Raw genomic sequence first — 15,183 nt, forward strand, 5'->3', positions numbered from 1 at the left:
GATTTATTTGATCTGGGATGCAATCTGGCCATCAAACCATTTTTAAGCTCCCCAGGCGATTTTAATGGGCAGCCAGTGTTGAGAATCCCTGCTCTAAAGTTGTCTCGTTTACCTTACGTGAAAGGAATTTTAACACCAGCTTCATTTTGAAGAGTTTGTGTTCTTAGCGCTGCAAAGATTCACTTCAAAATACCCAGAGGCTCTGGAATGGCATTTGCAGAATGAGAAACTGCTCTTTTTTGGCACAGACTCTCCCATCTGGAAACTTGTAGCAGAGGCAAAGGGAAACTTAGAGGGGCCAGCCCACGTGCTATCATTGTGAGTGTTATTACTGAGTCTGCACACCCAAAAATGATGACCTTCGGTTGGCATCTTCTGTATTCAGTCCGACTTCTTAGGAGTGGAGCGGCCCACGCGGAAATTGCACACCTCGTTTATCCACTCTCGCCTTATATTCAGCTTCATCCTTTGTCTTCCTCAATGTTGAAGACCTTATCCAGGCCACCCTTTGGGGTTTAGATGTTTGAAGACCATGCTTACCCCAACCTAAACTTGGACCATGCTCCAGGACCAGTGTTGATGACCAGCTCCTTGAAAGCCATGGAAAGTGGTTGGAATTTCTACCCTCTCACTCTTACCGGAGGCATGGGTTGGAATTTCTACCCTCTCACTCTTGAGCAAGTTCCTCAAGCAGTCTGAGCCTCCCAGTCCTCTTTTTGTAAACTGGATTCCAAGTACCTGCCTTTCAGGGCTGTTGTGAGAAGGAAATGAGAGAATGTTTGCAAAGGGCCTGGTAGACGGTAGACACCACATAGATAGAAGCTATCCTGTGCTCATGATCTTACCTGTTACATGCAAAGTTGGATGAACACCAGAACTCTTGAATATCTAGCTCTGACTAGCTATTTATAGCTGGTAAATGGCTATAAATAGCTATAAATCATAGCTATTTATAACTCTGGACACCTCAATAACTTCTTGGGCCTCAGTTTCCTCCTTTGTAAAATGGGGATTAAATACTCAATAACAGGATTAGTGTTGGTGCCAAAGGTGACGATGGAAGTCAATATATTTTTTTATTAAAATTTCATTCACATGTCATACAATTCAAACTTTAAAGTGTACAGTTCAGTGGTTTTCAGTATATTCACAAAGTTGTACAACCATCAGCACATCCCATTCCAGAACACTTTCATTACCTCAAAAATAAACTTCATACTCATTAGCAATCACTGCCCATCTTGCCCCCCTCCCCAGTCCCAGGCAGCCACTAATCTTCCTGTCTCTACATTTTTGTCTAATCTAGATATTTCATATAATTGGAATCATACAATGTTGTGTCTGGCTTCTTTCACTTAGCATGATGTCCTCGAGGTTCATCCATTTTGTAGCATGGATCAGTACTTCATGAAAATAATGAAAATCCTATTCATTCCAAATACCACTCATTTAATCCAAAAATTCCATTGTATGGATATACCACATTTTATTTACCCATTCATTAATTGATGGAACTTTGGGCTATTTCCACTTCATGGCGATTATGAATAATGTTAATATGATTTTATGAATTGCACAGCACCATTCAACTATGAGGTTTTATTATAAGTATTAGTAATAAAAATGCCTAGATGGGGCCGGCCCCGTGGCTTAGCGGTTAAGTGCGTGCGCTCCGCTGCTGGCCGCCCGGGTTCGGATCCCGGGCGTGCACGGACACACCGCTTCTCCGGCCATGCTGAGGCCGCGTCCCACATACAGCAACTAGAAGGATGTGCAGCTATGACACACAACAATCTACTGGGTTTTTGGAGGGGAAAAAAAAAAAAGCCTAGATGTGTGAAAAGAAATGAAATCCCATTCATTTGCATACAAAATGAATGTGCCTGAGTGTGAATGTGAATGTTTTGTCTTTGCTTTTAGAGTGTGCCATGGTCATGCTTATGATATATATGCTACTGAGATTTAGGACCTCATTGTTACCACAGGGACTTTAGCATTTACAGTTCTGCGCTCCAAGTAAGAAATGTGCAATGCCAGAGAGAGACTAAACAGCATTTAGGATGTTTAGAACCTTGAAAACTGCGTTAGAAGTAGAAAGTTGGGTCTGTTGAGTGTTGTTGAGTACTGTTGAGTACTCTGTTTAATATTAGAGATGGAAGGAAATATAACGTGGTGTCTGCCCTCAGAAAGCTTTCAGTCTGGGGGGCAAGACAACGAGGTGGGATGACAAGCTTGGCTATGTGCTATGATAGGTCTTGCTTATGAGGTTGTAGGGTGGTATCCTTGTTAGGGAAATTGTGCTGCAGACGTTTGACCCCTGCCAATTCTCTTTCTCCTAGCATGGTAAGACACATGGACGATGGCTATTCCGAGGAAAAGGATGTGAAGCCCTGCCCCCGGGACTCTGGCTATGACAGCCTCTCCAACAGGCTCAGCATTTTGGACCGGCTTCTCCACACCCACCCCATATGGCTGCAGCTGAGTCTGAGTGAGGAGGAGGCAGCAGAAGTCCTACAGTCCCAGCCTCCGGGGGTAAGACTCAGAGCCACAGGGAAACAGGTTGAGGCAGGCAGGGCTGCTGCTTTCTTAAAGAGAAAGACTTGGAGTTACAGAAAGTTCTCTCAGCCTGTTCCCACTGTGTACCTGGGTTGCAATGCAGGGGAATTCTGGAAAGTACGGAGGCAGCTCCAAGGAAAAGAGCCCATCACAATTTGTCTTTCTGTCTTCATCTGCTTGGTTATCATGGGAGGTTCGGGGCTCGGCAGGATAACAGGGCATCTGGTAATGAGGAGGGGCTGCTGGCCAAAGGCCCTGGGCCTGACTTCTTGCGACTCAGCATTGAGCATGAGGCTGGTTGTGGGGTCCTCAGTTCCCCCTGCTGTTTTCCTTTCATTCTGAGCCTGGGAACCCTGCCGGGGCCCAGCTCTCCAGCTTGAGACCCAGCCTTCAAAAGTGCTATGTCCACAGACTTGTCTTCTGTGACTACTGATATAATCCTCTTTTCCTTGGGCTTTCTCAGTGGCTTTCCACATGGATCAAAGTCCAATTCGGTTTCTTCAGCTACTGCTACCCAAGACCAGTCTCTTAATCGAGACCACTTCATGACTCTATAGAAGTTCCTCAAAAATTATTATTCAATGAGTGGTATATCCTGTGCTGTCCAACGTGGTAGCCACTTGCTCCATGTGGCTATTTAAATTTACATTAATTAAATAAAATTAAATTAAAAATCTGATTCCTCAAAGTTCTATTGGACAGTGCTTGTGTACAGTGTCTCTTTCCAAAAAAAGGATAAATACAATAAATTACAGATAAAATAAGACTTGAAACAACACTACAATAAATAGTAACTAAGAAATATATGGAGAGGCAAGGACAAAATTCCATTAGTAGCTGGCTGAGGAATTTCGTAACATTTGAGCACAAAAATAAACTTTTGAGTTTCCTATCAGTCGGAGCCTGTCTGTTATCACGTTTTGACTTATAAGTAAGTGAGTCTTTGTTTCTCATATGACAGAAACAGACAGCACTGAGACCTCTGTTGGAACATGCTCAGGGTGACAGGCACAGTATTTGATCATCTTTATGAGGAATTCCTTGACTAGCATGCCAGGTGGTTGCCTCTAGTTTGGGTCTGTATGATGAGGACCCCAGTTTTTGGAAGTTGAGTTGTCTGCTCCTGCATTTCTGCAAAAAACCTGAAGAGGGACATCGTCCTGTTGCTAGGCAACAGTTCCCTTCCCTGCCCGCCTTCCCTCCTGGTGCCGGCACGTCCGTTCCTGCTGAGACCGGGTGGGGAACAAGTCAGGCGGGATGTTCTCTCTGTCCACCTGCTTGATCCCTGAACAGGACCGTCCTGACGGGATGGGTGGGCTGAGGGCAGGGTGAGGACAGGAGCAACATGGATCAGAAGAGGCCAAGATGCACCAGGAGAAGCAAGAACGCTGAAGAGAAGGAAAAGCAGGTGTGAGAGGAAGGGAGATTTGAAAGCCCAGCCTTGGTGGCATGGGTCTGGCATGCCACTACCCTTAATTATTCTATAAGCTAAGACATGGGTCTGCAAACTGTTTCTGTACAGAGCCAGAGTGTAAATATTTTTGGCTTTATGGGTCATACAGTCTTTGTCAGGTCTACTCAACTCTGCTTTGTAGTGCAGGTGCAGCCATCGACAGTACGTAAACGAATGAGCATGGCTTTGTTATAATAAAGCTTTATTTACAAAAATAGGTGGCAGGATGGATGTGGTCTGCAGGCCATACTTTCCTGACCCCTGATCCAAGGCTGCAGACATGCAGGAAATAAGCCTAGAGGTTGTGCTCTGCTCTCCCTGTCCCCCATGGCTCAAGGAGAGCCCCATGGCATAAGGGAATGATACTTCTTTTCCACCAACCAACAGCTGCCTCCCAGCAGTGCTTTGGGCTTTTACTCATCAGATAGTACATAGGAAGCATCTGCTTCAGTTTTAGGGTGTCCCAGAGGCATCGACTCCCAGAACTGGCTACTAGATGAATCTCATGGCTGCCTCCCCAAGAGTGCTGGGAAAAAAGAGAACTCAAAGGTATCTCTGTTTTACTCCTTACCAGACACCCAATTCCGACAACCCCCAATCCCCCAAAAAATAGTTAGGAGCTATTGACTGGACGTACAGAGAGAAGTGAAGATTAGGTGCAAAAAATAAAGAATAGTAGGGAGCGGAGAGTACCATGTCCAAATGTAGAGGAAAGAGGAGGAGTAAAGAAACAGGACAGGATAGGCTGCTTGGAGAAGGGTCATGTACTACAGAAGGGAACAGAACTCAGCCAGGCCACCACACTGCACACTCCAGGGAGCACCATTTGATTGGTGGTCCAGGTAAATGGCGCCCCCTGGAGTTGTGCAATGCAGAGCAGTCCATGGCATACTTGCCTCTTCAGCGACAAAGGCCAGAATGGTGTCCTGAGATCTGCACTGGGAGTTGGGCTGGTTTAAAGCACGTGTCTGAAGACGATAGAACCTGGAGGGAATTGTTGGAAAGTGAGGTCAGTCAGGAGTAAATGGACTGCCAGCCTCAGTGTTGGCTATGGCGAACCTCAGAGCACACCTACCCACCTCCCGAACAGAGCAGCCATTCTCGGGCTCCAGCAGATTGTTGCCATGTCTGGTCTTGCCATATCATCCCGTTTTCCAAGAGAAGTTGGAAATTCACATTTTAATGTGAAAAACAAAAATTTCTGCTTTTTCACTGTTGGCAACAAATTCAATTTTCTATCATAAATACACTCATGAGCCAAATTAGACAATGAACTCCCAATTCACCACCTATGGTTTAGGCATGTTACCTGTGTTTAGAATCTAGGTTTCATCAACCAGAATGCCCATATAAGACACTGGCTAGAGAACACGTAACGCTAGCAGTAAAACAATCACCAAACTGAAAATGCTTCTGCAGACCAAGGGAGCTCTTAGCCTAACGGAGAAGGTTCTGTCAAGGGAAAGTCGGGTTCTTTTGAGCCCAGTTATCACAGGAAGGTGTCTGGCATGCTCGCTGATCGTCCCTCTCTCAGCGGTGGACTGTCCTGTGTTGAGCCTTGCAGTTTAGCTATGAAGGGGGTTCATGGATGTTGGGTGTGTGGGAAATCATATGCCCAGGTTCCAACCTTCTCGATGTTTCATAAGCTTGAATTTCTTTTCCCTCCGCTAGATCTTCCTGGTTCGTAAATCCACCAAAATGCAGAAGAAAGTCATCTCACTTCGCCTGCCCTGTGAATTTGGAGCCCCCCTCAAGGAATTTGCCATAAAGGAAAGCACATACAGTAAGTGGTCACTGGATGGTTAGGTCCTGGTTGACTTGAGGGCCACGGGTCTCCTGGGCAAGTGGAAGTGGAAAGAGCCTGCTCTTTAAGACAGACAGACGTGGGTCTAAGTCCTGGTCCTGTCACTTACTTATTTAATGACTGGGCAGGTAACCTCTTCTAAGAGCCTTGGTTTTCTTATCTGTATAATGGGGTGATGGTAACCTCAGAGAGTTGTTAACAGTTTAATTAAACAGCCTGTGTGCAAAGTGTGCAGACTACTGCTTGGCATAGGGCAGGGGCCTAATAGAGGTTGCCTTCCTCGCCCCTTCCCAGTTAAGTAGAGCATGGATTTGGTTCCCAGGTTTGCTGATGACTAAGCTGCAGGGCAAGCTGCAGCGATCAAGCCTTTTAATGGGCTCTAATGCTAAAACATGTGTGTGCACATCTTCCTGAATAATCCTTGAGCAGACATGTTCCCTCCAGGCAGTCACTGTTCAGTCTTCTACAAAATGGAGCTAATCAGAGGCAGAATCCAGCCCTTTGAAAAAATTAACTGGCTGAAATTTTAAAGGGAGGGTAGTGTTCAATAGCGTTGGTTTTCTTTCTGCTCTTCCTTGGTCATTGGAAATGTGAAGTCTTGGGAGGATAAGTGTTAAATAAAAAATGGAACACACAGTTCTGATGTACTGCCAGCCCCCAAGAAAGGATCGGAAGACAGATCTGCACTCCAAAGGGGAAGGCTCCATCAAAATCACAGGTTAGCAAGCTGAGGTGTGAAGGCCGAGAGAGGTGAATTTGGAAGCCCATCGACTGTCTCAATAGCAAGACTGAAAGCAGGGTTCTCATTTGCTTCTTGATTTGGACCTAAGCAAGCCTCAGTCCCTGCATTTGAAGAAATTGAAGGTATTGAGATCAGTTGACGGGCAGATATGGATTATGCTCAGCCCGGAGTTCCTAGTGTCACTAAGCCAAATGGCCTTTCACTGAGTCTACAGGAGACGTTTCCAGCAGAAGTGAAACCTGCCAGCCTCTTTGTGAGCAGCCTCAGGCTCACCTGTACACTCGGGTCCTGTGATGTGTTTCTTCTACCTCTCACAAGGTCGCTGATGCCAGGGAACAACTTCCACGTGCAAAGACACACGAGCATTTACTTGAACGTGGTGAATGATTCGCACCACTTTATTTACCTTAGGAGGTCATCAGAAAATAGAGTTCAAACCCACTGTTTTAAAAATAGTGAGTTAAATATTAAGTGAAAAAAGGCAGTGCTGAGTTTGGCTTTTGAAAGTCTGCTAGACAAGAAGTGATAGATCTAACCGGTTTTCAAATCCCTTCTAATATCCAGAGTTAACCATGATAAGACAGGCTGGAAGCCCCTTCCTTCCCCTCCTACAGTAAGTTCAGTTAGTGTTTGTACTTGAAAGCTTTCTTAGTGTTCATCTTAGGTCCTTCCTGGCTGAAGGTTTTCCCTCCCTATTTTATCAAGACCTCTATCACTTCCCTGTTCCTTTCCAGGGGAATTAAAGTGGTTGAAAGAGCTCATCTGAGCAAAGCATTAACCTGGCTATTACTGGTCACCACAGGCCTTGGTCCTACCATGATGGCCCCTTCCCAGCCAGTGCCTGTCTTCCCTACAAAATGAGGTGGATTGAGAGAGGAAGGACTTACTATAAAAACATATAGATATTTTGTCATAACATCTGGACAGTGTGGTTTAATGTGGTATTTATATACCACCTCATATTTGTATAGACTTCTTTTACATAAATTACTCCATTTTTTAAAATTTCAGTTCCCACTACTGCCCCTCTGGGAGACAAGGAAAGTATTACTGTCCATTTTACAGATGAGAAAACCATGGCTTAAAGAAATTAACCTGCCCCAAATGGGTTTCCTTCTACTTAACTCACTAAATTGTGATGCACACGTGTGTGTGTGTTTTTATTTGCGTGTGTGTGTGTCTGTCTGTCATGGTATATGTGTGGAGGCACAGATGTGTTTTGGAGTGCTACAGAAATACTAAATAAGCAAAATAATATAAGCAAATAACAAGCAAAATAAATGAGGATATGCAATGTTACAAAAGGGAGAAAAACTCATCTGATTGAGGAAATCTTCACAAAGCTGAGGATATGTGGAATGTTTTTGGAAGAATGACTGCAGGAATGACATTTCAGCCAGGATGGCATGAGGAGGGACTGGCAAATACATGAGTATTTGAAGTCAAACCACTCACTCTTCCACCATTTGGAAGATGTGCAAAATGGCACACCACCTTGCCAGAACATCTCTTCTCGTTAGGAAGCTTGTGCACTTGGCAGTGGCCGTGGTGGGTGGGGGCACCCTAAGTAAATGGGTTTTAGAATCTTTCATACTGAATTTAACCAAAAGCTGATTACTGGGAACCTTGTGTTATCCTCCGAACTTTGTGCTCCCTCTGCCTTGTGTCTTTACCAGACGTGGCCTGTTTTGGCAAAGATGACTGTGACCCAGGAGGTCCATCCTAGGAAAGTCTACGGCAGTGGGGGCCTTGGTGTTGCCTAAGCCCCGCCATGTGCTGATGGCCTCTCACTCCAGCCAGACTGGCCCCTTGACCCCCGCCCAACTTTGTGTTCTGAAGTTTAGAAAAAGGTAGTTGTGCAATTTGAGTCTGCGCTGGTCTGTTCACCAAGCCCTGGAGCACGTGCTCAGAATGAGTCAGGGGCTGAACTTCTGGGCCGTCGACTCTTTACTGGCCTGTTTCTGGCTGACATACATCCTCCTCAGCTGGTTTGGATAAGCCGCACAGTAGTTTGAGAGCACAGAGATGGCCCTGCGCACGCAGCACACAGCATTGGAGGGCCTTTCTTTTCCCAGGACGCACTCAGGGACACTCAGCTGCTTTCCGAAATCTCTCTTTTCCAGCCTTTTCCCTGGAAGGCTCAGGAATCAGTTTTGCGGATTTATTCCGGCTCATTGCTTTCTACTGCATCAGCAGGTAAGGCCTCTTCATCTCTTATGATTTCAAGCACCTGCTTGGTGTGTGTGCAACATAATCAGCCTTGAGGTTTCTTGATTACAGCAGGGCGGAGGGATCTGGGAGGCTTGCTGCCTATTAGATGTCCCTGGAAGGATTGGCAACTGAATTAAAATGGTCACCAAGTCCCCTGGGCCAGGCTTAAGATCAAAACAAACTACCCTGACCTCTCCAAGTGTAAAACCTCACTAATATGATTATGTCTTCAAGCTGCTCCCATGGCTCCTTTCACACAGACCCATCAAGCATGGGAAACACGCAGGCATGCACACACATACACGTATGTGCACACACACACACTCACAGAAAGGGACCAGTGATGCAAACCTGTAACATTTAATTTTATTTATTCATTTATTTTTTCCCCCAAAGCCCCAGCAGATAGTTGTATGTCATAGTTGCACATCCTTCTAGTTGCTGTATGTGGGATGCAGCCTCGGCATGGCCGGAGAAGCGGTGCGTCGGCACGTGCCCGGGATCTGAACCCCCGGCCGCCAGCAGCGGAGCGTGCGCACTTAACCCATAAGCCATGGGGCCGGCCCAAACCTGTAACATTTAAAGGTCCTTGATAATGTTTCTGAAACTCTTCAAGGGATGCAGTTAATTCTAGAAATTTGGGTTCCTTGATCCAGCCCATAAATCTTGCATCACTGCCCTTCAGGCCCGCTGGGTGCCCATGTCCTTTTCATAACTAAGCAACTATTTCAACCCACATGAATTTAAGCCAAAATCACTATGTTAACAAGCGTCGGGAGGGTGCGAGTTGTGGAAGGCTTTTTTCTTTTCTTTCTAGCCGTAACAGTTTTTCAAAGTGTGTTCCGTCAGTGATTAAGAATCCACCCTTTACTGCGGAGACAGACAGTGGCTCCTCCTAGGGAGTGGAGCAGTGGGCCTCCTGTGCTTTCCTGGGTCTGTTGCAGCTGATGGAGCGGGATGGGCGCGGTTACTAGGGTTGTGTTCGAAGATCACTGCTCACAGCCTGTGATCACACTCTGAGGCTGAGAAGCTTGTTTGGGATTGGTTTATTTTATATTAATTTAAGAGTCAAGTTATTTCTCAAAGACTGAGTTAGACGTTCATCGCACCTGTTGGAGTAGACCCTTTCGAGGGCAGGCACTAAGCTGTTTACTCCTGGAAGACCCCAGGCCAGTGGAAGCCACACAATCAGCGGCCAGAGGGCGGGGAGGCGTTTTCTAAGGAGGAATCTAGCGCTGCTTACCAGCAGGAAGAAAATGAGGGGCTTCACCTAGAATGGGACCAGGGCCCTGTGAGTACCCCCTAGGGGATGCCACCTGCCACGGTGTGGGCAGCACCCCTGGCCTGCATGAGGCAAGTGCTGTCCAAAGAGAGGAGGCTGGTGCAGAAGACCCCCTGGCTCCGGGGGTCCACACCTGGTCTGGTTTGAGGCCGACCAGTCCCTGGGAGTGAATTTCAACACTGACATGACAGTCAGAGGTGACGATGGCCAATGTTTACTCTTCAGAGTTTCCTTGTTGATGATTGTGCTGTTGTTGTGAAAGATTGTTACACCTATAAAACAGTATTTGGCAGCAGCACACAAAAGATACCATCGCTTCCCTCAGTGTTCCTCATAGACTGGAATACCTGCTGTCCAGGGCTGTTTGATGATGGAAGGAGATAAAGGACATGAAAGCCTTTTGTAAACTACAAAGCTTGGTACCAAAATAAGGTGCTTCAGAAAAATCCCGATGTTGACATTTTGTGATTAGGGAGACCCCATTTTCCTTTTTTTTTTTTAATGCAAAGGATCTTGATGTTTTAGTTTCTCCTTTTACATTGTATGTTACTCATTTACCTAAATCTGAGTATTTAGTAATCAGTAATTGATTTGATCCAGACTTACCAAAATATTTTTGAAATGTTCTAGTTGGTTATTAATAAATATATTCAAAGAGAGAAAGTGATTAGATTGTCAGGTCTGGTTTCACACAGAATGCATATGCACATATGCCCTAGACTAGAGAATTCATGGATCAATATGCATGTGATTTGCCACATCAGGAAGGCACACTGAAAAGTAGAGTTGAGAACACAAATTGTCATGCAAACCTTGACCACCAGTGTCTAATAGCTCTGTCAATTTGGTGTAATCAGCGTAGAGGAGAGCACTGCCTTGCAAACTTTGATGTGCACTAGAATCACCTGGAATGTTGTTAGAACGCAGATTCCGATTCCGGGGGTCTGGGGCAGCACCTGAGATTCTGCATTTCCAACAAGCTCGCAGGTGATGAGGCCGATGCTGCTGGTCCTACAGCTGCACTTTGGGTAGTGAGGGGCTAGAGGAAATAAAAATTATAATTATTAATTATTAAATATAATTACAATTTCAGGGGCTTTCTGTATCTGTGCTAGGCACCATACCTACATTATTTCTGATCGTCATGGCAACCCTGAAATTAGGATCATGGTGGAGACACTGTGGCTCGGACAAAGTGAGAAACTTGCCTACAATTCAATTCAAGTAGCAGATATTTGATTTGAACCCAGGCCTGCCTTGATGCTGAAGCCCATAATTTCCCACTATACAGTACAGCTTCACAGACCACGGAGTCCAACACACCTGGGTTCGCGTCTCCACTTCATCCTGCATTAGCGATGTGAGCAGGAGCAGGGTCCTCCCCATCGATGTCATCCTGTGCTTCTGATCCGTGGGATGGGGGACATTGAAGCTTCCTCCCAGGGGCATATAGGGGCCACACATGAATTAAAGTGCTTGGTGCAATGCAAAGTAGGTGCTCAATAAAGTTAGTCTCCTCCCCTTTAGAAATACGACATACAATGTTAAACAAGTCTAGATTCTGCATGTACTAGGACTCTCGGGTGAAACGTTTATACCTAAGATGGCTTTATTTTGTCTGTTATGTAAGTTTTAGAATCAAGCCCCTTTCCTTAACAGGGAGTAGGTGAGAAGGAAGTACCCCTTTTGTGCAGGTGTGTGTGAGTGTGTGCGTGAGTGTGTGAGAGAGAGAGAAGGAGATGCTGTGTGTACCCTTGGCTGGCACAGTGGGTGGGGGGACTCACGCACAACATCTAATTTTCTCGTAGATTGAAACCTAAAACCACCCATTAGCGAATGACGGGTGTGGTTTCCTGTCATGTATGTCATTAAGAAAAACCAAAACCAGGGCCGGCTCCGTGGCTTAGCGGTTAAGTGTGCGCGCTCTGATGCTGGCGGCCCGGGTTCGGATCCCGGGAGCGCCCCGAGGCACCACTTCTCCGTCCAACGTGAGGCCGAGTCCCACGTACAGCAACTAGAAGGATGTGAACCTATGACATACAACTATCTACTGGGGTTTTGGGGGGAAAAAACTGAATAAATAAAATCTTTAAAAAAAAAAAAAAAAAAAAACCAAAACCAGGCATGTGATGTTTAGGCTCCAGGTACTGCACTGGGCAAGGTAAAAGTTTAAAATAAACATAGCTTGGTTTTGTCATATGTGGCTTTTCCCTCAAATTGTCTAAAGAAAGTAGCTTTTAAATAAGTTGATACAGGGCCGGCCCGGTGGCTTAGCGGTTAAGTGCGCGCGCTCCGCTACTGGTGGCCCGGTTCCGATCCCAGGCGCGCACCAACGCACTGCTTCTCCGGCCATGCTGAGGCCGTGTCCCATATACAGCAACTAGAAGGACGTGCAACTATGACGTACAACTATCTACTGGGGGCTTTGGGGAAAAAAAGGAGGAGGATTGGCAATAGATGTTAGCTCAGAGCTGGTCTTCCTCAGCAAAAAAACAGAGGGGGATTAGCACGGATGTTAGCTCAGGGCTGATCTCCCTCACAAAAAAAAAAAAAGACAAAAAAAAAGAAGTTGGTACAGCCATAGAAACATATATTAGCATGGTGCTTTGGCGTGACAAAGTTCTGGTTCCCATTAATCTTCTTTTAAGACTCTAATCAGAGTCATGGCCTCTCCTGTTACAAATGCTGCTGTCCCCTGTGGCTCCACCCACTTTATCCAGATCAGATGCGAGGGGACAAGAAGGAGGTGCTGACAACATCTGGGGGCAGATGAGAGGGTCTCCTGGAAGCAGGAGGTGACCCAGGCTTGACACCCCAGGAAAGAGGAGCCTCCTGACTGCCAGCTCCTAGCCTTTGTATAAGCAGGGTATCAGAGCCCTTGTGACGCCCTCACATTTTACTCATGTTTTGCTCTTTTCATTGACCTTACTAATTTGTTATTCATTGTCAATAGCGTCAAGGGTTCCAAAATCCTCCAGTCATTCACATTTAATCTGATTCAGCCTAGAATGTTGCCTAATCTTACTGTAAACAACTAGTTGTTTGGTATAGTTGTTCTTTTCAGTGGAAATTTTCAGGGCATCTTGTGTAGATAAAATACAGGCATAAGCTCCAAGTTTTGTCCCTCACTTATTCCACTTCAGCCACAATGGCCTCCTTGCCATTCTTCATACATGTCAGACCCTCCCCCACCCCAGGGCCTTTGCACTTGCTGCTCCCTCTGCCTGGAAATTCTTTCCCTCATGGTTTACTCCCTGGCCACCTTTAGATCTTCAGTCAAATGCTACCTGCTCATGGGACCCTCCCTGGCCAACTCTCACACTCGAACACTATTATTTCCCTTTTGTACTTTATTTTTATCCATGGCACACATCCCTTTCTCCCATATTCTATAAACTGCATATTTGTTTATTGTCTGTTGCACTGGAATGAAGCTCCATGCAGGCGGGGACTCGTCTGTTTTATTCCCAGCACCTGGAACAGTGTCTGCCACGTCAGAGATGGCCACAACCATTTGTTGAATGAATGAATGAATTCTTTCTTTGTAAGAGCAATTCCACCACCGAAAAAACAACTCCTTTTCAGATAAATCACCATTGTTATTGAACATTCATTCATTTATTCAAAACACACTTTCTCCCTGTCTGCATCAGGCAAGGCATTGTGCTGAGCCCTGTGGGGTCTTCACCAATGCTTAGAGCATGCTCCTAACCCTTGTATATGAAAATGGACAGGGCCGGCCCGGTGGCGCAAGCGGTTAAGTGCGCGTGCTCCGCTGCGGCGGCCCGGGGTTCGCCGGTTCGTATGCTGGGCGCGCACCGACGCACCGCTTGTCAAGCCATGCTGTGGCGGCGTACCATATAAAGTGGGGAAAGATGGGCATGGATGTTAGCCCACGGCCAGTCTTCCTCAGCAAAAAAAGAGGAGGATTGGCAGATGTTAGCTCAGGGCCGATCTTCCTCACAAAACAAAAAAACAAAAACAAAATAAATAAAGTTGAATGTTTAAAAAAAAAAGAAAATGGACAAATGTTTTTTAAGTCTGCCTTTGCCCTTTCAAAGAAAGCAGGAGGTCATGGTCCATGTGTTTACCAGTGGTGATGCTATCCCCTGACCCTGGCAGGACCCTGCTGTCAGCTCAGCTCTTTCCTGTTGGGCCTGTTGGTCTGTGACGCTGCAGTGCCTGTGTTTGCCAGTCTACACATGGTGCCATGCTGCTTGGGGGCAGGGTTGTTGCATGAGGGCCTTTAGATTTGTCTTCCTACTCAAAGTGTGGTCCAGGGTCAGCAGCAGCAGCGTTGTCCGGGAGCTTGGCAGAAACGCCAAATCTCCAGCCTCACCTAGACCTCCTGTGAATCAGAGTATGCAGTATAACAAGATCCCCAGGGATTCGTGTGCACATTGCGCTACCTTAAAACACGAGGAAATTTTGTCTCCAGCACAAAGGACAGTGCACGGGCTCTGGCTGGAAGATGTCACAAGTAAAGTCAACAGATATTCATTGAGAACCTGCCGTGTGTAAGGCAATGGGATACTCAGTCTTGGTTGAGGGTTACACATTGCTGCCCAGGGAGTTGAGGCCCCACATTCAGAGCATCTAGCAAATTAGTACATAATATTTTATACATATGATAGATCCACCAACATAGTTAGCGATTCGGATATTAACTCTAGACTCATTTTAGCTACCCGGGAAGGAAATTTGGTCCTGACTACAGATACTGAAACCACGTGGGCTTGTCTCTCAGCCTGTCCCAAGTGTGAGAATATGGGCAGGAATAGTATTCCTACAGCCCTATCAGCAGTAGAGATAAGTTCCCGTCATCTTTAGGTATCTATAGGTATGATGTGGCATCTAGTTAGGACATTTTATATAGTTTAAGCTAAAACATCTCTCGGATGGAAATGAAAGCAAAAGATAGAAACAAGACATGTAATTACAAATATTCTCTTTTTTGAAAAATCAGGGACGTTCTGCCGTTTACCTTGAAGTTGCCTTATGCCATTTCAACAGCCAAGACTGAGGCGCAGCTTGAAGAACTAGCCCAGCTGGGACTAAGTAAGTAGGTGCCCCTGCCCTGGGTCTCTCTTGAAATGAATCCATGGAGCAGAGTCAATGTTAGGCTGGCTGATGAT

General features: G+C 45.9%; 1 protein-coding gene across 11 annotated transcripts in view; it reads left to right on the top strand.

Moving 5' to 3' along the window:
- The window catches only part of RIN2 (Ras and Rab interactor 2), a 215,702-nt gene that overhangs the window by 171,404 nt on the left and 29,115 nt on the right, over positions 1–15,183 (top strand). For 8 of the 11 annotated variants that reach the window (XM_087445668.1, XM_087445667.1, XM_087445674.1 and 5 more), the window contains 4 exons: positions 2,340–2,532; positions 5,681–5,792; positions 8,631–8,751; positions 15,015–15,106. In XM_087445668.1, coding sequence (XP_087301794.1) covers positions 2,340–2,532; positions 5,681–5,792; positions 8,631–8,751; positions 15,015–15,106 — 518 coding nt within the window. The remainder of the gene's footprint in view (positions 1–2,339; positions 2,533–5,680; positions 5,793–8,630; positions 8,752–15,014; positions 15,107–15,183) is intronic. The other 3 variants (XM_014790053.2, XM_014790054.2, XM_087445672.1) reach the window with 1 other exon arrangement.

This window comes from Ceratotherium simum, chromosome 21 (genome assembly GCF_057802395.1).
Source record: "Ceratotherium simum simum isolate JZ-2026a chromosome 21, ASM5780239v1, whole genome shotgun sequence".
Classification (NCBI taxonomy): Eukaryota; Metazoa; Chordata; class Mammalia; order Perissodactyla; family Rhinocerotidae; genus Ceratotherium; species Ceratotherium simum.